This window comes from Candidozyma auris, chromosome 7 (assembly GCF_003013715.1).
Source record: "Candidozyma auris chromosome 7, complete sequence".
NCBI lineage: Eukaryota > Fungi > Ascomycota > Pichiomycetes > Serinales > Metschnikowiaceae > Candidozyma > Candidozyma auris.
In genome coordinates this window covers 700,566-721,407 of record NC_072818.1, presented here as the reverse complement: position 1 = coordinate 721,407, position 20,842 = coordinate 700,566, and the positions used below count along the sequence as shown (strand labels likewise).

Genomic DNA, 20,842 nt, shown 5'->3' with positions numbered 1-20,842 from the left:
ATCAGATTCAAAAGCGATGACGCTTCCACTCATCAAGACTACCCAGTTCCCTGGCCAAATTCATGCTAAAAGCATTTAAGCAGACCACATACAAACTACCGGGAATATTTCGAATAATGGCCGCAACGACACCAAAACCAGAATCCATAGACACTTCTGCCTCAACCCCATCACCCACAGACCAAGCAACACAGGAAGCCACAGATGGCGTTGCGAACCTCACAGTGACCAAAAAGAAGCAGCGTAAGCAGCAGACTGAAGAAGAATTCCAGGCTCAGAAAGCACAGTTTCTTGAATCGGGACCCCGTATCAATACTCTAGATTGGCTCTACGACCAACAAATCCTAGATAACCTTGATAACCTGAAGAAAACCGATCGAGTCCACATGCTCCATGCGTGTGAAAAGGCATATTACATGCGTGACTACGACAAATGCCTTGAGCTAATAGCTCAGGCAGAGAAGCTTTTCGGAGTAGCACCCAGCGACAACATCGAGGACATCAAAAACGATTTTGCTCTGGCGGGAAGGAAAACGAAAAAGTCTCTGAAAGTGGAACGTCACGTTGTGGATCTCCTACACATCAAAGAAGCCTGTCTAAAGAAGCGCCGTAGTCAATAGCTTCAATACGTCAATGCCATACACTGTTTAGTAGTAGTTGACATTCACCTTCTCATGTGTTTCTTTTGAGCCAGATTTTCACATCTACATAGCTTGCACTTCTTTTCTTGAACTCTGACTCCTCGTCATCACTCTCTTTGGTCGAGTATTCCAGCGGTTTCCTGAGCTCATCTAGCACCTCCACGGTTCCTGTTTTCACGTCCACTTTGTACTGCTTCTTGTGCTTGTAGTGAAGACCCAAAGACACCACCGTATCTATAGCTTTACCCATTCCCTTTATGGTGAGAAACCTCACCTTTTTGTACTCTCCCAGCTGATACTTTCGATAACCGGTTCCATTGGTGTCGAATTTTTCAAGCATTCTGTCAATTCTCTTGACAGCAGAAACAAACGGAGTAGATCCTTTCACAAGGAAGGTCGTGTCAAGCGCAGTTTTGCTTCGAAGTTTTGTGTCTGGGTTGTGTTTCACAATTTTGGTGCCCATCCTGATAGAGAGTGTTGATGTAGCGATGCGATATAGTATGGTATAGAGGGAAAGAAGGAATAGCAGACAGAAAGCGAAGGATTTTAAAGCAGGTTTACATTTAAGCATAAAACTTGCAGATTCTGAAGAGATACTTTCTTGTTTGTATCTATTCAACTCTATTCACTCTTATTTGCTTCAATTGTGTCTCCAATAGTGATGGTCAGCACATGGGGAGTGTGGTGGTAGTGAGCAAAGCATCAGTGAAAGTAGTTTCTCAGTAATGGCCATGAAGAAATTGGATGAAGATGTTTGAGGTGGATTGTAGTGCTTTCCACAGCTTTCAAAATCTTGTGGGCCTGCTGTGGTTTGTGAACACAGTTTTTCTTCGTCTGGCTGCAAAATCATTGCTAGAGTCCCGCTCAGGAATATCAATCTGGCAGCAGTCGGCTAAAAGGAAAAAGAAAAAAAAAAATGAAAGAAGAAAATAGTTCCCAGATTAATACAAAATGCATTGGCTAATCCTTTTCAATGTGAGCTCATTGATTAAACTCTGTTTGTCTTCTTTCTATTGAACTTTTACCGCTATGCCCACCATGGACTGGAATGAGAAGTGGGTTGAAGGTTACAGATTTCTGAGTACCCTTGACCTGAAACATAGATTAATCAACATAATTACAATTCAGGATCTCGTGAAAGTAAAGACCCACTGCACGTTCATGGAGTTTCAGTCTAGATGCGAAAGTACTAGTCTGAACTCAAGACAGCTTGGAGGTCTGGCCCTAAGTGTCATGCCTATTTGAAAGCAGTAAGAAATCAATCTTTATCAGCAGCTAAAAGTCATTTTTCGATTCCTTTATGAGTTCATGATTTTGATGGTATCTATCGTTGCCATACTCATCTTTTTATAAGTGTCGCGTTAGGCGCGTATCCACCTTAACTACTACTTCTTCTCCCAAACACATCCCTGAATGATGCTCATGTCATCTCCCTCGTCACAAGATACTGCGGTATCTCGAAAACGGTCACGAGATGAGATTGACTTCTCTTCTCCCACGAAGAAACTCCAGCAGCATCAGATTCACACGGAAGTACACATCCATACAGTCAATTCCCTCATGGAAGCTCTGAGACGCCAAAAACAGCTTCCCAAGATCCAAGACGATGAGGAAGAGGCTGCTAGTGATACAGATTGCCATTTATGCAACTACTATCAGAAGCCATTTTGGCCTGCTCTACAGTCAGCCAGAAGATAAGCCTACAACCTTGAATCCCTGTACTTTTGCATTATTTTCCTTAACTCGGAGCCTGGAAAGCCCGAAATGTATATATGATGACCCACGCAGCAATGCTTGAAAGTTGGCCGTTAGATGGTCCCGTTGGAATTCAGCAGGGGCAACGGTAAATCTGGATGCCTTGTCTATAGAACCTTGAATGACGATATGAAGAAAACTATGTGAGCCAAAATGCCCTCCCGAGGAATAGAGAAATGCTTGAACCAGCGCTTTAGCGCATACTCTTGCCAGTGCCCGTGCGTTTAGGCTCTCGCCTTCCTCTTGGCCTTCAACACAACCTTCTGTTTCTGAGTCTCGGCCTCCGACTCCGACTCCGACTCCGACTCCATCTCGGACTCCACATCCATCATGTCCTCGTCTTCGTCCTCCACCTCCTCGGCGGCACTTTCCTTGAGCGCCTTCTTCTCTGCCTTTCTCTTCAATTCCACTTCTCTCATTCTCAACAACTCTGGGTTCTGCTCCACCAACTTCTTGTCGAGAGCCAACTGCCTCTCCTTGTTGCCTCTCATTCTGTTCTTGTAGAACGCACGCTCTCTCTTCTGTCTGATCTCTTCGATTCTCGACATCGCCTTCAACGTCGTGGCCACCAATTCACGGTTATACCTGACAGGGACGTTTCTTCTAGCAGCGAACGTCAACGTTGAGTCCACAACCAATTCCTTGCCAGCGGCTTTTCTGAAGGCTTTGGTCCATCTCAACTTTCTAGGGTTTCTCCTCTGCTTGAATGCCTTGTGGCACTTGGCTCTGCAGAACCTAAATTCTTTGGCATCGTTTCTTACGAACATGATCCCTTTACTGGGATACACCGGGGACGAGCAGAAATGGCACGAGTAGATTCTCATTGTGATAAAATGCTAAATGTATTTGAAAAGTGCCCTTGGGCTTATGCTGCAGATTTGTAAGAGATGAGATGCGATTCAAAAAAAAAGTACTATGGTTATCTCCAAGTTGTATGCAGGCCAAAGCATATGTTCCCCCAATGTTTCTCCCAAATTTGACCTGACAATTATAATAGACATTGGTTCCCCTGCTAGTTCTCTACAGATCTTGTTTAATTTTTTTTTTTATGTACTGGCCCAAGTGGTTGAATGTTCAGAAAGTTGAGTGCGCCCGACTTTGATGTGTGAGCATACGTCCAAGCCAGACCCTAGCGAAACACCATAACCCAACTTCAGAAGAGCTTCTATTCTACTCCATCTATATTACCTTGAATAATAGTCTTCTACTCTTACATTTCCAAATTAGTGGCCCAATCTTGAAAAAGTTGAGCTTATCAGCCGTAGTCACGTGCCTTCACCACTACCATTAGCGAAAGGCGAAGATTTTCAAATCACCACCTCCAACTTTGATCCCCCCATATCCACATGAACTCTGCCCTACAACCCCCAGCAGACCTGCAGCACCCCCAGCAGGTGTATCAGCAGCCCACATACACGGGCCAGTTACAAAAAAAGAAAGCTCCCGAAGGTTCGGTTGAGTGGTACTTCGACAGGACATGTGACTGGATGGGCGACCACCCATGGCTCACGGGACTTGGAGCTTTCGGGTTGGCTTACGTGGCCGCAGGCATGTTCAAACTGAACCAACCGGGACTACACGGGAAAGCATTTATCAAGGGCTCGTTTGGCCCAAAGATGACGGCGAAGGAGGCCCTCCAGATCTTGAACTTGAAAGAGACAAACTTGTCAAAAGCCAGGTTGAAGGAGCAGCATAGGAAGTTGATGATGGCAAACCACCCGGATAAAGGTGGGTCGGCCTTTTTGGCCACGAAAGTGAACGAGGCAAAGGACTTTTTGGAGAAGAGAGGCGGCATGAAGGATAAATAAGATACAAGCGTGTAAATAGTATAGACCGAGGATGCTTGGCAGAAAGCCGAGTTGCACTTCAAATTTACTGGTGAATATTCTTTTGGTGTTGGCATAATCTGATCAGAGGGCTTGTAGTGAGCTTATACATATATCGATTACATGTTTGTAGTTGAGCGAACTACGGTAAATAGTGCATTGCCGAACTTCGAATGTGTGTCGTCAAATTCTGAAACTATGGTGTACTGAAAGCTACCAAAAGAAATCGGGAATCTTTACAGAAGTCCTGTACTGCTTGAGGGTGCCAAATTCATTGTGGTGTTAGTATACAACATGTTGGCGGATAAATTGTCTGGCATGACTATAGCGTTTTGATTTCCACTGGATCTCGTTCCACTTCAACCCATTGCATAGTTTGATCCGATCCCACTTCAGATGAAGTAACCTTCTTGTATAACACCCTTCCTTCTCCTATACAGTGTCCTTGTCCACGGTTGCGAATAAGGTGGATCCCTACCGCCAATCCCCTTAGAAAATTTTTCTTTACAAAAAATAAACACAAGCAAAAAGCAGCTCTTCCCCTTCAGCCCCAGTTATCACAAAGGTTCTCAGCCCCTCGTAGTCTCATCTTCAAATCACCTGAAGAACTAACTTTGGTTGCTCCGCCCCACATCTATCTGAGACATTTGCACCCAAACGACTACCACGGGCACCAGCTGCAAATCCACACACGCAAACCTTCCAACAACAAAATAACTATGACCAAGGCCTCAATTCCTCTAAATCAACTCAAGTAATTCCTCTTTAGCCCCAATTTCTCCATGCCCGCTGTCCAATCTCAACGCCTCGTCAGTTCCACTCTTTACCCGGGACTGCATTTCCCGCACTCTCCGAATAAACAAGTTTCTATAATCTTGAACCTCAACAGGCTTCATTTTTCACTTCTGATTCTTCGCCTCCACGCTCCATGACCACATACGAAAAGATCGTTAAGGGCGCCACGAAAGTCAAGGTGGCGGCGCCCAAGCCAAAGTACATCGAGCCTATTCTCATGGCCACGTCCATGAATCATCTGGTGTCGCTGGAGAACTTCAACACCATCATGAGAACATTGAGAACAAGGCTTCAGGACAGCTCGTGGCTGGTGGTATACAAGGCGCTTATTGTGATCCATATAATGATCAGAGAAGGCGATGGAGACGTGACGTTGGATTACCTTTCGACACAAGCTCCAGGGATGCTAAACTTGAGCCACTCTAATATCGCCAGGATCCAGGGAAACAGCGACGTCAGGTTTATCATGCGCTACTCACGGTATTTGCACACGCGAGTGAAGCTGTTTGGTGAGACTCACGTCGATTACGTGAGGGACGAGAGAGTCAAAAACCTGACAGACCAGCAAGGTGGGCGGTTGAGAACGTTGCCGGTGGAAAAGGGCTTGATACGGGAGCTGGAAGGCTTGCAGAAGCAGATCGATGCGCTTTTGAAGAACAGCTTCATGGAAAACGAAATAAAGAACGACATTGTCTTGACGGCTTTCCGACTGTTGGTGAACGACCTTTTGGCGTTGTTCCAGGAACTCAACGAGGGAGTCATCAACCTTTTGGAGCACTACTTCGAGATGTCCCGCTTTGACGCAGAGAGAGCTTTAAAGGTGTACGTGAAGTTTGTGGATCAGACTAAGTACGTTATTGACTACTTGCGGGTTGCCAAGCACCTTGAATACGCCACGGAGTTGCATGTCCCTACAATAAAGCATGCGCCCACAGCATTGACCTCGTCTTTGGAGGAGTATCTCAACGATCCTAATTTCGAGGAGAACAGGCGCCGTTACATCTTGGAAAAGAACCAGAAGGATAAGCCTAAGGGCTCCGGCGAGGGAACTAATAGAGATCTCCAAAGCCAGGTGCGAGGCCAGGCTTCACAGGCTCTGCAGCAGCAACAGCAGCAGCAGCAGCAAGAACCCGCTCAGAACCAAGTTTTCGCTCCTGGGGCTCCGGTGCCAAATAACGGCCAATTTCAGCCACTTCAACACGACGTTGGCTTGCAGAGGTCGGGCACTCTTTTGGTGCAGCAATCAACTTTTAATCCATGGGCTCAAAGTGTGGCCAGCCCCTCGCAGTACACCTTCATTCCTCAACAAACCACGCAAATCAATCCAACTTTTACTGGAGTCGGTTTTGGTGGTTACGGTGCCCAACCACAAGCCACCGGCTCTAATCCCTTCATGCAAAACAACACAGCCAACTACAATGGTCTGTTCCACCAAGCACAACCGGCGCAAAACCAGTTGCAACAGCAACAAACACAGACTTTCCCGCAGCATAACTTACCACAAGTTCAACAGACTCAGCAGTTCCAGCCTCAGCAATTCCAAGCTGCACCAACGGGACAGCAAAACCACGTCCAACAGGCTGTACAAGCTAATAACAGGAACCCGTTCTCAGAGTTGGTCAGTAACCCTACTGGTCAGCCTGTGGCGGTCAATTCTACCAACCCATTTGGCAATACAAGGTTCGCCAATCCGCAGACTACACCATACTCGTTTTCGCAGGATAGAGACAAACGAGTCTCGGTGACGGCCACGGGAAGCAACCCTTTCAAGGTATCACAAACCACAACAAATGTATTCGATCAGGCAGAGAAGAACAATCGGACGCAAGCGTTACAAAAACAACCGACCGCTGGCGGGTTGGAGAACTTGCCCACGATCCCAGCATTTCCTGAAACACAGCGTGAGCAAGTGAAAAACGCCTATGTTCAGAATGCCCAGGCGAACTTGATACTGCAAGCTACTGGTCAACAAGGATTCTCGGGACAAACTCAGCAATACGGCCAACCACATCTACAGCATCAGCCGCAGAGTGTTCAGAATACATTTTTTCAGCAGCAATTTCAACAGCAACAGCAGCAGCAGCAACAACAACAACAACAACAACAACAACAACAACAACAACAACAATTACAACAATTACAACAACAATTACAACAATTACAACAACAGCAGCAGCAGCAACAACAATTACAACAACAACAACAACAACAGCAGCAGCAGCAGCAGCAGCAGCAGGCATTTTACAGCGAACCCAGCTTAATTTGATATTATTCTATATACGGCCTCTAAAAGTTTAATGCCATAGCGACAAACACAAGCACACCAGAAACGAAAGTAGACGCAGCCAAGTCCCCAGAAGAGACAGTGGCCACCGAAGCACCCGAGGAAGAAGCGGAAGAAGCTTCTGTAGTAGATGAGGCATCGCTGCCGCCAGAGCCAGAGCCAGAAGAAGCAGCTAACACAGTGTTCAATGTGGAGGGCAGCCTCGTAGACACGGAATCACCAGATGTCGACGAAGCTTTGTGAGTGGAAGCTGCAACGGCATTGGCAGAGGAAGCAGAAACCGTGCTGGTAGATGAGGCAGCCGAAGACGTAGGAGAATTCTTCGAAGAGACAGCTGAAGAGCTTGAGCTAGAGGAACTGGAAGAACTGGAGGAACTGGAGGAACTGGAGGAACTGGAAGAACTGGAAGAACTGGACTTCGACTTGTTTGCGTCGCCTTGCTTGTTAGTGGAGGAGGACCCGCTTCTCCCGTTCACTTCTCCATTTTCCGCCTTGATCGACTTCCAGCTTCCAGACTTGTCGCCATACTCATACTTATCGCCAGTGGAGTAGTCATCCACCACCAACTTCTTGATGTGCATCGTGAAGGGCGCCTGGCTGTAATCAGTCGACCCGCCTGCCCACTCAATGGTTCCAGGCTCGTTGGTGTCGTCACCGCCTGCCCAAATGCCTGCTTTGATGTACATGGGTGTTTGAGGGTAACCCTGGCTGTTGTCGCTCGAGAGGGTTCTTACTGGGGTGCCTTCCAAATACCACACACACTCGTTTTCTGTCCACACAATGGTGTAGTTGAAGAAATTGTCCTGAGGAGAACCTGGTGTAGAGTGGTACTCGCCTCTGTCATATGTGGTGGTGTTGCCCTTGGAGAAGTAGTTCGACTGGAACTGAGTGTCGTCGGCGCCCAACAACTCAATGTCGATTTCGTCCAAATCGTCCGACATCATAAAGAACGAAGACACAATGCCTCTGCCGGGCGCTGCCTTCATGATCACCTCCACACGTCCAAACATGATGTAGAAGTTCGACTTGATGCCAGGGTTGTCGCCTTTCTTTTTCAAGGTCAACTCCAACCCGTCGTCTGTGTACGATACGCCCGAGGGCACGGCCACAACGCTAAATTGGTCGCTTTCCGATGTAAACAGCTCAACAAGACCCGTTCCCAAGGCCTTGTCGGGCGAACAAGACGACGACAACGGGTTGCACAGCGCAGAGGTGGCTGCCAAAATGGCTGCGAAATTTGCAATCAACGCTAGGAAGAATAGCATGGTTGGATGTTTTTGTGGAGAATGGGGCTATGGATGAAAAGTAGCAGGTTCAAACTTTCCGCTGAGGTGCCTTCGCCGGAGGAAATTCGTGTTTCTTTATATTATGTTCTGGTCAGGTCCATGACCAGAGCCTGAACACGCTTTTGACGAAGGAGTCACTGGGGAGGGCTGAGTGACGCGGCCAAAAATAGAAAAAATGTTCGCAGCCGAGCGCCAGTGACGCCAGTGACGCCAATGGTCGCCAAAAAAGGCCCCCGCCTAAATGAAGTTTAACCTATAACCGTAAAAAAAATAAGCACACCAGCGTAATTTTCAAGGTCGGTTTCGGTGTGAAATTTTTTTCTCGAAGCAAACTGGTTTACATTTTGTCGTGATTCACCTTCCAGCCAAAATTCAACTTCACGCTTCTTCATCGCGTATCAGGCACCTCCGCGCCATAGCTTCACTGTAGCCCATGGTCTGGCTTAGACGGTTGCAAGAGCACAATTAACCGCATTGAGAGGAAATGGCATTGGCTCGGTGGAAAAGTCTAGAATATGGGGGTTGAAGAGGCTCATTTGAAAAAAGCTCGAAGGAGGTGGCCTTTTGCGGATCTCTTCCTGGGCACATCCAGAGATTGTACTATTCGGGAAGATGAGCCAGCACTTCCCATGGAGCACAGGTCATTGAGCGTAGAACAAGGGACATAGTTCCACAACAGTGGAAGCTTAAACTATGATGAGATTCAGATAAGGCATTGTCGGGCGAAACAAAGAATTCGTAAAGGGCGCTGCTTGGCGGAGGGCTTGACAAAATGAAGCCTTTTTCGCAGCCAGTGCTGACCAGTGAGTACCGGCGTCCTCGAGCTCTTCCATCTTCAATTGATCGTCGTCGGTGATAATAATAGAAGAATGCCCCTTAGGATTTGATTGCTGGTTGAACTATCTGGGTAAATTGAAAACATCAAAGTCAAAATGTCGTGAAAGTCAAGCTTCTAACCTCAAGCTCTTGAAAGTCAAAAGGCACTTGGTGATTGACTTTGCAAGGTCCCTGTAATCACTATTCCCCTCTGAGTAGGGCAATCAAGCAACCAGCCTCCTGGAAGGTATTCACGACCTTTCAACATGTGTGTTTTGTGTTCCACAAAGGGAATGGGGTACAGAATCAGAGTCAGCACATCCTGATGCCGTGAACTTTGAGCATCAAGAGCAGAAGTGTCAATAAGCTTCTTGATTCAAACAAGGTGCTGGCACTTGCTGCCTGTGGTCTTGAGAGACAAACTACCATGGCTTCATACTCAGGTTTCCCTATTTCAATCCTGCTGATGTACGAGCTATATACAGCGAGCTCAAGCCAACGCTGGTCCTCCAGAGTCTCAAACGAACCCACTCCAAGGGCACAGAGTCTCAAATATTTTTGCGCTAGAGAAGCCCAATTCCAGGCTCAAAACCTAGGCTTCAAGCATGGCGTCAACGCCGTTTCTCTGAGGACCTAAGTGCCCGATCCAACGCATTTGAGCGGGTCCGTTTCCGCCTTCATTCGTTCCATATGTCTGACGCAAAACCCTCTGTCACAGAAGCATCCTCTCCGTACTTCCGGGCCCACCTGGTGAAACCTCCTTCCAACACATACACATTGACATTTTTGTGGTCGTCAGGCTGGTCTTCAAGAAACCTCAAGAACAAGAGGGCTGCTTTGGGGCCCCGAACCTGCGATAGAGCACAGTGGAAAACTACATTCTCCACTTCCTTCTCCTCTAGCCTCAGTCGAACCTCAGCTAGCTTTGAAGGAAACTCATTGGCTGGGTAGTGCCAGCACCCGCGGATATGGCCGCCAGCAAAATCGGAGTCTCTCACGTCAACCACAGCAAAGTTGGCGCCTTGATCAAACCACGACTTCACTGTGGAAGGTTTCACGAACTTGAGGTCGGAAAGAGTGACGTTGCTCATGCGGGCAGGTTTGAATGAAAATGGTCTAAAGGGATTGAGTTGGTTGAGGAAACGAATAGGCGACAAAACTGCAAGTGGATGTTGAATGTGGAGGGTGTGGGTTGTATTTGGCGATGGCGGTTGCTTTTGCTTTATGCCAGACGCCTTCGCATAGGGTCTAGGGGATAGATAGTGTTGATGGTGATAAAGTTGATGGAGATATATGAGATGGTGCAAACATGAAGGGTGTTTGTCACGTTAGCGGGAGGCATGCAAATGGAGGGAACATTATTGGAAGAGAAATCAGGGTATGTGTTTTGGCAGGATAGGGCTGTAATGGCTGCGAAATGAGAACCACCCGATGTGAGGATGAACCTGGAGAAAGAAAGCCCAACAAACAATGTGAATGTTACCTTCTCAGCGGAGATCTACTTGCAGCCAATCTTTAAGGAGCATCTGAAACGAAAAGCTCATCATCCAATGATTAAAGCGCATACTTATTCGAGCAACTGTGTGAACTGCCACAAGTACGCTCAGATTACCGAAGGCAGGAAGTCGAAGTGAAACGAATCAAATATAATAGAATACTCAGACGCAATTGTGCAAAATCACTACAAGACGAACCTTTTTTTGGATCAATAAAAAGAGAGCATTAGCCTAGTTGCTGACCTGAACAGCCTCCTACATAATGGTCTAGCACCTACCACATAGCAATCACGATTTACACCATAGTGTTGAGTCATTTGCTTCCCAAAATACATTAGCGTCGATATAGAAACAAAAGACAACATCACCACACAAAATCCATAAAATCTTCCCAGCTTCTCTCTCCCTCTCTGTACCCCATCTGCCCGGATCTTTTTCGCAACCACACATTCGCAACCAGTAATAGCTTTTCCGTTAAGCGACCTTGCTTCCACATGGCCCACGAGACCAAGCAATGACTCTAACACCTCAAGTCCTCTCCTTTTCGCTATTTCATCTATTTTTCCACAACAATTCACAAATTCACCGTTTATTCTTCCCAAAGTGAGAAGACCCTGGATCCTGCACCACGTTGGGCGAAGAATCACCTCAGTGAGAACCTGAGACACTTTTTTTCTCTAAACCCTACCCATCATGCTGAAGCTGCTGCCTGACTCAGACACAGACAAGGGCGACGGCCACCTCAAGAAAACTCTTCTGGTGGACCTGTTGGCGCCCACGTTGACGTCATTTTTCCGCAAAAGAAAGAGATCGGCGTCTTCGTCCGACCTGGACAGGCACAACTCATCTGATCTGGGCAGCGACTCTGACCTGGACGAAGCCAGTGTTAAGAAGCGGAAGGTGGAGAAGTCCAAGGCCCAGGAAGAGTTTGAGAGAAGAGATAAGCAGTACGAGGCGGAATTGCCCGAACATCTTCGCAAGTTCAGGCCCAAGGGTCACAAATTCAACCTTCCTCCTACCGATCGGCCGGTGAGAATCTATGCCGACGGTGTGTTCGACTTGTTCCACTTGGGCCACATGCGCCAGTTGGAGCAGGCGAAGAAGAGCTTTGAAAACGTCGAATTGGTGTGTGGTATTCCCTCAGACAAGGAAACCCACAAGCGAAAGGGGCTCACGGTGCTTACCGACAAACAGAGAATTGATACCCTCAAGCATTGCCGTTGGGTAGACGAGGTGATCCCCGATGCTCCGTGGTGTGTTACTGCTGATTTCTTGTTGAAGCACAAGATCGACTACGTGGCTCATGACGACTTGCCGTACGCCTCTGCTGACTCTGACGATATTTACAAGCCCATCAAGGAGCGAGGCATGTTCTTGACCACCCAGAGAACCGAAGGCATCTCAACGTCCGACATCATCACCAAGATCATCAGAGACTACGACAAGTATTTGATGAGAAACTTCGCTCGTGGCGCCACGAGAAAAGAGCTCAATGTGTCGTGGTTGAAGAAAAACGAGTTGGACTTCAAGAAACACATCAACGACTTCAGAACCTACTGGGTGCGCAACAAGGCCAACATCAACAATGTTTCCAAAGATCTCTATTTCGAAGTGAGAGAGTACCTCAGAGGCAAAAAATCAGAGCTTCCATTTAATCTTGCTAATCATTTGCCCCACAGCAACAGCACCCCTAGTCTCGTGAGCGACCTGGACGAAGCCTCGCGTGGGTCGAGTCCCTTGACGGAGTTTGCCTCCAAATACATTGTCAACAAAAACGAGAAACCAGGGCGCCTGCTATTCAAAGGGTTCAACCTCAATAGCTGGATTTCCAGAGACGAGTCGCACAATGAGGAGTCGGCCGAGGAAAGGAAAAGCAACTCCAGTGCCAGCATGAAAACGACGATGCTGGCGCCAGCGGCACCTCTTCTGCCCCGCAAGATCAAGAGACCCAGATCAAGAAAGCAGCATTAGATGAAAAAACACTGATACGTGGAGCTACCCATATATGAGGTCCTCAGCACCATTCAACTGCATGTGCCGGCCACTATCGGTTGTATATGAGAGTAATATTATTTCATCAGCCAAGTGTAGAGCGTATCGAGTTCAATATTTGTGGTCTTTGAATGTATTTTCCCATCTCCAATTGTAGTGCTTCCTTGCTAAGGTTCCCCAGACTTGGGTGCGAAATAATATCGAGATTTCAATCTCACTACTTAAAACTCCAAGCATCATCAATCCACATATACTGCCTTCACCATGGAGGATACAGACCTTCTGAGGACATGGGCTCAAGAGCAGCCCAAAGAGTTCCAGCAACAGCAACAACAGCCGCCTGTAATGCCCATGCCCATGATACAAGCATCGTCTTCCAATAATGCCTGGTCGTTCACGCAGGGTCTAATATGTGGCCAGGTGAGTGTTGTTTTCGTGATATTGATATTTATTAAATTCTTTGTTTTCGCTGAAGGCTCGCCTCCTTCGGCGCTGAGCAAATCTACAAAAAGAGATGTGGCGGCAGTGATTGTGAAAAGAGATAAACCAAAGGAGGAAGTCGGCGATGAGAGCAGCAACAATGCAGCGAAAGTGGCTGCGATTTTGGAGAAAACGTACTACGATGTGGAAAACCATGCGCCAGAGTCGTTGGACTGGTTCAATGTACTTGTGGCTCAGACGATTTCTCAGCTTCGTGCTGAAGCTCTTCTCTCTGACAATATATACCACCTGTTGAATGCATTCCTTGAAAAGCTGGAAACGCCAGATTATTTGGACAAAATCAGGCTCGTCGAGATCGATATCGGGGACGACTTCCCCATCTTCTCCAATTGCCGTATAAAGCATAGTGGAGACGACTTTGGGCGCTTAGAGGCACGTATAGACGTGGACCTCTCTGACACGCTCACATTGGGCATTGAGACACGTCTTTTGCTCAACCATCCACGTCCGCTTACTGCTGCGTTGCCAGTGCTGATTTCTGTGTCGATTGTGCGTTTCTCTGGTTGTCTTACTGTATCGTTGGTGAACACCAACGAGACTGGCTTTGTTGGTGGCAGCAAGGACTCAGATTCGGGCGGCACTGCGCTCATGTTCTCATTTTCTCCCGATTACAGACTAGAATTCTCCGTAAAGTCGCTTATTGGGTCCAGGGCAAAGCTTCAAGATGTGCCCAAGATCCTGGAGCTTATAGAGAGCAAATTGCGTTCCTGGTTCAAAGACCGCTGTGTGGAGCCCCGGTTTCAGGTGATTCGGTTGCCGTCAATGTGGCCCAGACGCAAGAACACCAGGGAGCCTGTGCAAGCCAGGGAGGACTAGAAATGATCATCATGCATAAATAAAGGGTATATATGTGTATAAAGGTTCAGCCCAACATGGATCTCTTGCGTCCACGCAACCTGACATCTTCTAGCTTATTGATCGTTTCTTTGTACTTTTTTCTTCCTCCCGTGCTAGCCATACTCTCGTGAAGCTCCTCATACCCTTTTAAGAGCCACTGGTTATACTGTTCGGCAAAGTCTGAGTGGGTGCTCAACACGGCCCTTTCCATCACGTACAAGTCAACGGCTTTGTCCTCTGGAAGATTTGAGTACGACGAAAGCCCAAAGTCAATAAGGTAGACATCATCATCTTGCAAAACCAAGTTCAGCGTGGTCAAGTCGCCGTGGATCATATCGTTCAAATGCAATTTGGCAATGACAGACCCTGTTCGTTTCAAGACCTGCTCCACTTCGCCAGATAAACATGCCTCTCTTCCCACATCCTTTTCCAAGTACCACAAGTAATTTTTGATCAGCGACACCGTCCCATTCGGGAGATCCTTTCCTACATGCTCCATCCAGATCACTCCATTAGGAGCATCTAGCAGAATGAGCGTTGGAGCAGATACGCCGATTTTCGCCAACTTCGCCATGAACTTGGCCTCACCCACTGTCCGTGACTTCGTAATGAGTCCATCGATCTTTGGGTGTCTGTACGGTTTTGCGGGCGGAACTTCACTATGAATTGCGATGCCCTTGGCTCGGGCAGATATGGGTGCACATCTGTGGAGAAAACGAGAGCTTCAGCGCCTTGCGAAACAATGCTTAGTGGGATGTTGGGGATTGCTTGCTGAACTTGTTTGAGAATGGCGTCCGTCATGGAATGAATTGAAGGTGTTGGTTGTTAGTTGGAGATGTAGATTGGAGAAACCACTTAGCAGCGCGAGAGAGAAACTAGAGAGAGTGAGGTGCTCCAAATGTCTGGCCAATTGAGTATAGCATAGAAATTCGAATAATCCTTTTATTGATTTTTCTTGTACTTCAAGAAGGTGAAATCCAGGAAATTGACAAATGGTCAGGATTTCATCAAAACAAACTATGACTTGTTGCTGTTCTCTACGCACAGATCATGCCTGAAGTCAAATGTAGGTGGTGCTCAATTATTCTCAGGGCACATTTTGGCCATAAAACGAGCCCCTAATGATCTCGACTCAAATTATTTATACCTCTTACCTTTGAGTGAATGGGGTACTCTATTCATGAAACTGCACAGCTGAACTATAAATATGCCTCTTCTTATAATGCCAAGACGTCACAGATACAGCGAAACTGGATCGATTTATAGTTGAGGGATGAAAACTCCCAAAATCTCTCCAATTCCTTGTTTTCAAAGTGCCATTCGAAACTTCCCCGATTTCAATTAGTCGCATCAGCGTTCTCTGCTTCTGTCACACTTTAACAACTTTTGCAGCCATTGGTGCCTCCTGTGTAGTGCGACCAGATACCGCTTCCGCTGTATAGTACCACCATCACCACCAAGTCACCTTACCACCTCCCACCCACAATGGCTGAACTCGTTTACGTAGTTCCTCCTTACCTTCTCAATACATGCGTGGGACTCGATCTTCAGCGGGAAGTGGCGGCAATCGATGCCAATTTGGCGGCAAGGAATGTGTTCTCGCCTCTGAAACAGGTACACTTTAGACAACCCAGCGACATTGAAACTTCAAAACACGGTTTTTGCAACGATCCGACGGTCAACAGTATGATCAAGGAGAAACTCATGGATAAGTTTGCTGTGTTGGGCATGCTAGGTCTGTCTCCGGCCGACAAAGTCCCTGACGACTACTTGTATGAATTGTATGAGATCTTCAAGGAAAGACTTAGTATGGCACAGGAAAACGGGTCGTCCAATGAGGCTAATATGACTGGAAACTCACGAAATGCCACTCCTGATCACTCTACCAATGGGCTGGGTGATGCTGTGCACAAAAAATCGGCGTTTTGGTCGTCAAAGCTTGGGGAAGTCACGTTCGGGCCCCTGTTCTTGGGCAATATCAACTCGTGCTTGTCCAATTACTCTTTGGAAGCGCTAATAAATTGGGCAAAGGAGAGCTCTGAACACAAATACTCGTTTTTTCCTTCATTGATGGTGGGACAGCAGTCGTTTCTTTCTCCCTTGCCAATGTACTGGACACCACTCTCCGTTGATAAGCATTTAGAGCATTTGGAAAAGAATTTGGCTATGGAGATCGACACCTCCACGGGGTACTCCTTGCTAAAATTTAAGCTACAGCGTGATAGACTACCCTTGGAGGACCTCTACCGTAAGAAACGCTACTTCAACTTCCTTGCTAACAATGACGTGCAAGAGAAATGTGGCATTTATTACTATGAGGTGCTGGTGGATCAGATTGCCACTGCAGCTTCAGATTATAAGCCGTTAATATGTCTTAATGGCTCACTGTTGGCCGCTGGTTCATCCTTGCTCTTCACCCTTGGATACACAAAGCGCAAAGTTCGTTTCGACAAGATGCCTACCAACACAACCACCGGGATAAACCACCAGAGTTTGGATTTGAAAGATGTACAAAGCAAGATCTCATATTATAACCAAAATGTTTACAACAAAAGGATCGATGACGATACCCTCACTTTTCTCGGGGCTGAGCCTGGAGTGTCTTTCGAAGGCAGCTTTGCTGTTAATTTCAATAACACGTGCTCATATGCATCCATTAAACACGGAGACAGCACTTACAGAACGTCTTCGTTAAATACCAACAGAAGGTTTTCGCAATTCAATAGACAGACCCCAGCCGACCAAGATACAAGCAAGATTGACGTTGAAGTACCCTTCAGTGTTCACTCCAGCAGCAATGACAGAGTAAAGAAACGCTACAAGACAGACATAGTTGGCTGTGGTGTGAATTTTATCAATAAAACGCTTTTCATCACATTGAATGGCATCATTGTCAAAGAAATCACTGCAAAAGAGATGATCGAATCCAACAGACACAAAGATAGCATCTTCGAGCATGATATGAAAATGGGCTCTTTATTCCCTATGATAGGCTTTCAGCTCTCAGAGCTTCCTAAGGAGCTCGCCGAAGGAGAACTTCCCGAGACAGTTGTGAGAACTAACTTTGGATTGAAGGAGTTTGAGTTCAATATCAATCGCTACGTTCAAAAGTTCACCGAGATGCAAGCTGAGGAGCTTTCAAGTAAGCTTGTTGAAGAGGGCCAATCAGGCCCAGATTTGACGTTCGCCAATGACCACTCGTTTGAGAAAGCCGTTTCTGACATCCGAAATGATCCAGAGGTATTGAACGAATTCATAAAGGGGTATTTGATTCAACATGGATATTTGGAAACACTACAAGCTTTTAATTCAGATATTCAGGACCTCACATCCCATACACGAGACGATGTGCCAATGGAAATGAATGGCCAACAGGACACTCTTGTGGAAGAATCGCACGCTGTCGAAAGGCAAAAGATCCGAAAGATGATAAGCGAGCACTACTTTTTACAGGCAGCTGAATTTCTCGCTCAAACCTATCCTAATCTCAAATCATTAGACCAATTTTTGTTCGATTTACGCTTTCAGCACTATGTTTCACTTGTGAAAAAATACCTCAACCTAAAATATGGTCATGAGTTCAATTTCAGTTCGGGAGAAATGTCGGAAGAAGAACTCTTGAAGGCCATTGTCAAATATGGAGAAATGTTATCTAAGCTGGCCTCAGGTAACGCTGCCGTAGAAGCGAGAATTGCAAAGTTTTCAGGAGTTGTTTTAATACAAAACAGAGAGCAGTTGAGCGAAATGCCATTAGCTCAAAAACAGCTTGACTCTCAGGATAATGAAGTGGAAAAACTAGCAGGGAGGCTTAATGCTGCGATACTAGAGCTGCTCAACTTTGAAAAGGTTTCTAAATTAGAACACTTGATACAAAGTGCTGGCAACAATATCAACAGTCTTTGCGCCGAGAATGACAATACTTACAAGCTTGTGAATTACGAGCATCAGTATATTGACATCTAGGTTTCCTTTTTCACCTTTTTGTTTGCGGCTTCACTTTTTGTTGAAGTCTTGCGTTTCTTTGTCGACGTTTTTGATGCATCAACTGCAAACTCACTTGCTATAGCAAACTTTTCAGTAGCACCTATATCGATGTCTGAGGGAAGCTCGACTGCAGCATACTTGTTTATATGATGTAAATCGTACAGTTTCAATGCCCATGCGCCCCTCTCTAGCTCGTTTAGCGAAGTAATTTGGAATTTTCTCGCTACTGAAATAAGCAAAGAAATGTATTCATCAACGTATTCCTTGAGATTATACTTTATCGATTGGCCAGGGTGAAGAGGCTCTTGAACAAAATACATGAATGCTTCATCACTGAAAAAAGCCGGTGCCAGCGGTGTCACTTCGGCAAGTAAGGACAAAAGCAAGCTGGCAGTAGCAGGTCCCACGCCTCTTAATTCGGTCAATTTCTTCAAGCTCAAGCGAAGAGCAGCACAATAGTGTGATACATCAATGTCATTCCAGCTTGATATCGTTAGCGCATACTTGATGAAAGCTTCAAAACCTTCCCTTGTAACATTTTCAACCGTACTTTCTGCATTATCTCGTATAAGTTTCGGAAGAGCTGGTCTGAACTTTCCTTTAGCAAGTTTCCAGTCCATGAGCAAGGCCAATTCGTCCTTTTTGATGTTCAAGTCTCCCTTGGCGTGTCTCTTAGCGAGCACTTTCGGAAAGTCCACACTTCGCCATTTGTCCAATTGCGAAAAGTCCCATTTTTCTTGCGAGTACTTTTTCAGAATTTGTGAAGATAGCTCATCTATGATTTTAGGGTAAAGTGTTTCAGCAGCTTTAGTCAAAGAGAACTTGTAGTCAACCATAGTATAGATGGTAACTAATGCGCGCGTCTAGTAATCAGCAGAATTGGCTGCAAAATGTAAATAAGACATCTCGAGTACTCAAAATCAGAATCTAGGTCATTTTTAAATTCTATATGGTCGTCTTCGTGGTTATATGTATTTACAGAATCACCAGCTTGGCGGTGGGGGATTTCAGCTGCTTGAAGTCCACACGCTTATATGGAGTGTAGTTCAATGGGAAAACAAGATCCAATAAAACGTTTTGAATCAACGAAAATATTTGTGAGCTGAGCCAGTATAGCGTAAGTGCCGTGGGAGCGTGCAAGGAGATGGCCATAAGAAACACAACACCCATTCGAGACAAGTTGCCCAAGGAGTCGAAGATGGTGGGTCGAGATGCCCGCTTGCGCCCTGGCGGCTTCATCATCTGAAACGTCTTGAAAGTCCACTCTACGTTGAGCAAAGCCACTATACCTATGGCAATAGGAAATGCATGCAAAGGGTCGAGAGATGTGAGATCATTAAACCAGAGCGCTCCCTCGTTATAAAGTGTGGGGTCTAGTGGTTTGTTTGCAAGACTGTCCCACGTCGACCATCCGCTCAAGTTTCGGAATGTCAACGACATGCATACCCAAAGAGGAACCTGAGCAGCAGGAAGAAAAAAGTTCTTGTATAGCTGCACGCCGTGGTCTTTGAATAGCTTCTTCTGTCTTTTCCTGGTCTCTTTCGCTGAGAGCACCATGATTTCATCATACTTCATATTCTTTGTGGGAGACATCGAAAGAGCAGCGGTGGTCAGTTTCGTGGCCACCTTAGCTGCCTTGGCGGCCTCTTTGGCCAATTTTGACCTCAAGATGGGTCCTGTTGCTGCCACTATGGGCCTGAGAGCGTTCTGCTTCTGTACTCGAAGCCTTTGCATCACTGCCAACGGAAGTGTCCACACTCCTCGAAGCGTGAACGTCGTCAACGGTATGACTGCCCACCAAGGCAATCCTGTGAAAGCATGTATATGTTCGACTGATTCTGTAAGCACATTGACTATGGTGGTAGGCTCCACCGAGAAGCTTCGACGCTGTTGTTTAAAAACCGTAGATACCGCAGGTGAGGCTCGCAGTAGAGAAGTTGTGGACCTCAGGGAATACCCATAGACACTAGAAACTGGCAATCGTAGCATATAGACTATGGATTGTTGCCTTAGATGGACTGAGATTTAGTTACTCACACAGCAGGGCCTGCAGAGAAAGCAGAGAGCATGAAAGGTAAGACCACCATGAGTTTCTTTAACAACTGGGTGTTTCAAGAGGTTTTGCAGTCTATGCGGAAGACTTCATATACATTTCATATTTCATTTTTTGTCGTTCCTCAATTGGCCCTCTGGCAAAGGCAACCGACCCAATTCCTTAGTCGGTCACGTGATGGCGGACCTATTTTCAGTGTTCTTCTCCAGCATCTACACTTTCTACATCCACCCATGTCTTCAAAAACAGAAAGAGCGTGCATGCTCTGTGGCATAATCCAGCCATATAGGCGATTTCTTGAAGTAGGGTGCCCGAACTGCGAGTCTGTTTTGCATTACGCCGACAACGAAGATGGGCAGATCCAAGATTGCACGTCCCCAGCATTTGAAGGATTGGTCGCTTTAGGTGACGACAACAAGGCATCGTGGGTGGCACGCTGGCTCCGTATCGACTCCTTTGTCGCTGGGTTGTACGCTGTGAAAGTGAATGGTAAGTTGCCGCCACATATCATCAGTGAATTGGAGGATCAGAATATCAGTTATAGACCCAGAGACGGCAGTGCCGAAGATTAGTGGG

The 20,842-nt window shown here is 46.5% G+C and overlaps 13 protein-coding genes across 13 annotated transcripts; 7 read left to right on the top strand and 6 right to left on the bottom strand. All coding sequences in view use genetic code 12, as the record gives it.

Annotated features, from left to right (window-relative positions):
- Positions 1-116: 116 nt before the first annotated feature.
- On the top strand, positions 117-620 carry CJI96_0005436 (uncharacterized protein; the record flags this gene model as incomplete). The annotated part of the gene is made up of 1 exon (XM_029036433.2): positions 117-620. The coding sequence occupies one exon, from the start codon at positions 117-119 to the stop codon at positions 618-620; it is 504 nt and encodes a 167-aa protein (XP_028889324.2).
- Positions 621-672: 52 nt separating this feature from the next.
- CJI96_0005435 (ribonuclease P/MRP protein subunit POP7) lies at positions 673-1,104 on the bottom strand (the record flags this gene model as incomplete). Its single annotated transcript, XM_029036432.1, has 1 exon — positions 673-1,104. The coding sequence occupies one exon, from the start codon at positions 1,102-1,104 to the stop codon at positions 673-675; it is 432 nt and encodes a 143-aa protein (XP_028889323.1).
- A 1,516-nt stretch (positions 1,105-2,620) lies between these two features.
- RLP24 (ATPase-activating ribosome biosynthesis protein) lies at positions 2,621-3,220 on the bottom strand (the record flags this gene model as incomplete). Its single annotated transcript, XM_029036431.2, has 1 exon — positions 2,621-3,220. One exon carries the CDS (start codon positions 3,218-3,220, stop codon positions 2,621-2,623), a length of 600 nt encoding a protein of 199 aa, XP_028889322.2.
- Positions 3,221-3,742: 522 nt separating this feature from the next.
- Positions 3,743-4,204, top strand: PAM18 (Pam18p; the record flags this gene model as incomplete). Its single annotated transcript, XM_029036430.2, has 1 exon — positions 3,743-4,204. One exon carries the CDS (start codon positions 3,743-3,745, stop codon positions 4,202-4,204), a length of 462 nt encoding a protein of 153 aa, XP_028889321.2.
- A 946-nt stretch (positions 4,205-5,150) lies between these two features.
- CJI96_0005432 (uncharacterized protein) lies at positions 5,151-7,283 on the top strand (the record flags this gene model as incomplete). Its single annotated transcript, XM_029036429.2, has 1 exon — positions 5,151-7,283. One exon carries the CDS (start codon positions 5,151-5,153, stop codon positions 7,281-7,283), a length of 2,133 nt encoding a protein of 710 aa, XP_028889320.2.
- Positions 7,284-7,303: 20 nt separating this feature from the next.
- CRH11 (transglycosylase) lies at positions 7,304-8,566 on the bottom strand (the record flags this gene model as incomplete). Its single annotated transcript, XM_029036428.2, has 1 exon — positions 7,304-8,566. One exon carries the CDS (start codon positions 8,564-8,566, stop codon positions 7,304-7,306), a length of 1,263 nt encoding a protein of 420 aa, XP_028889319.2.
- Positions 8,567-10,080: 1,514 nt separating this feature from the next.
- CJI96_0005430 (phosphatase YCH1) lies at positions 10,081-10,494 on the bottom strand (the record flags this gene model as incomplete). Its single annotated transcript, XM_029036427.2, has 1 exon — positions 10,081-10,494. One exon carries the CDS (start codon positions 10,492-10,494, stop codon positions 10,081-10,083), a length of 414 nt encoding a protein of 137 aa, XP_028889318.2.
- A 1,098-nt stretch (positions 10,495-11,592) lies between these two features.
- Positions 11,593-12,870, top strand: PCT1 (choline-phosphate cytidylyltransferase; the record flags this gene model as incomplete). The annotated part of the gene is made up of 1 exon (XM_029036426.2): positions 11,593-12,870. One exon carries the CDS (start codon positions 11,593-11,595, stop codon positions 12,868-12,870), a length of 1,278 nt encoding a protein of 425 aa, XP_028889317.2.
- A 285-nt stretch (positions 12,871-13,155) lies between these two features.
- CJI96_0005428 (ERMES complex subunit MMM1) lies at positions 13,156-14,208 on the top strand (the record flags this gene model as incomplete). The annotated part of the gene is made up of 1 exon (XM_029036425.2): positions 13,156-14,208. The coding sequence occupies one exon, from the start codon at positions 13,156-13,158 to the stop codon at positions 14,206-14,208; it is 1,053 nt and encodes a 350-aa protein (XP_028889316.2).
- Positions 14,209-14,254: 46 nt separating this feature from the next.
- CJI96_0005427 (serine/threonine protein kinase BUD32) lies at positions 14,255-14,803 on the bottom strand (the record flags this gene model as incomplete). The annotated part of the gene is made up of 1 exon (XM_029036424.2): positions 14,255-14,803. One exon carries the CDS (start codon positions 14,801-14,803, stop codon positions 14,255-14,257), a length of 549 nt encoding a protein of 182 aa, XP_028889315.2.
- A 911-nt stretch (positions 14,804-15,714) lies between these two features.
- On the top strand, positions 15,715-18,192 carry CJI96_0005426 (glucose-induced degradation complex subunit; the record flags this gene model as incomplete). Its single annotated transcript, XM_029036423.2, has 1 exon — positions 15,715-18,192. One exon carries the CDS (start codon positions 15,715-15,717, stop codon positions 18,190-18,192), a length of 2,478 nt encoding a protein of 825 aa, XP_028889314.2.
- Positions 18,193-19,188: 996 nt separating this feature from the next.
- On the bottom strand, positions 19,189-19,947 carry CJI96_0005425 (membrane insertase COX18; the record flags this gene model as incomplete). The annotated part of the gene is made up of 1 exon (XM_029036421.2): positions 19,189-19,947. One exon carries the CDS (start codon positions 19,945-19,947, stop codon positions 19,189-19,191), a length of 759 nt encoding a protein of 252 aa, XP_028889312.2.
- A 552-nt stretch (positions 19,948-20,499) lies between these two features.
- On the top strand, positions 20,500-20,838 carry CJI96_0005424 (transcription elongation factor SPT4; the record flags this gene model as incomplete). Its single annotated transcript, XM_029036420.2, has 1 exon — positions 20,500-20,838. One exon carries the CDS (start codon positions 20,500-20,502, stop codon positions 20,836-20,838), a length of 339 nt encoding a protein of 112 aa, XP_028889311.1.
- Positions 20,839-20,842: the final 4 nt, after the last annotated feature.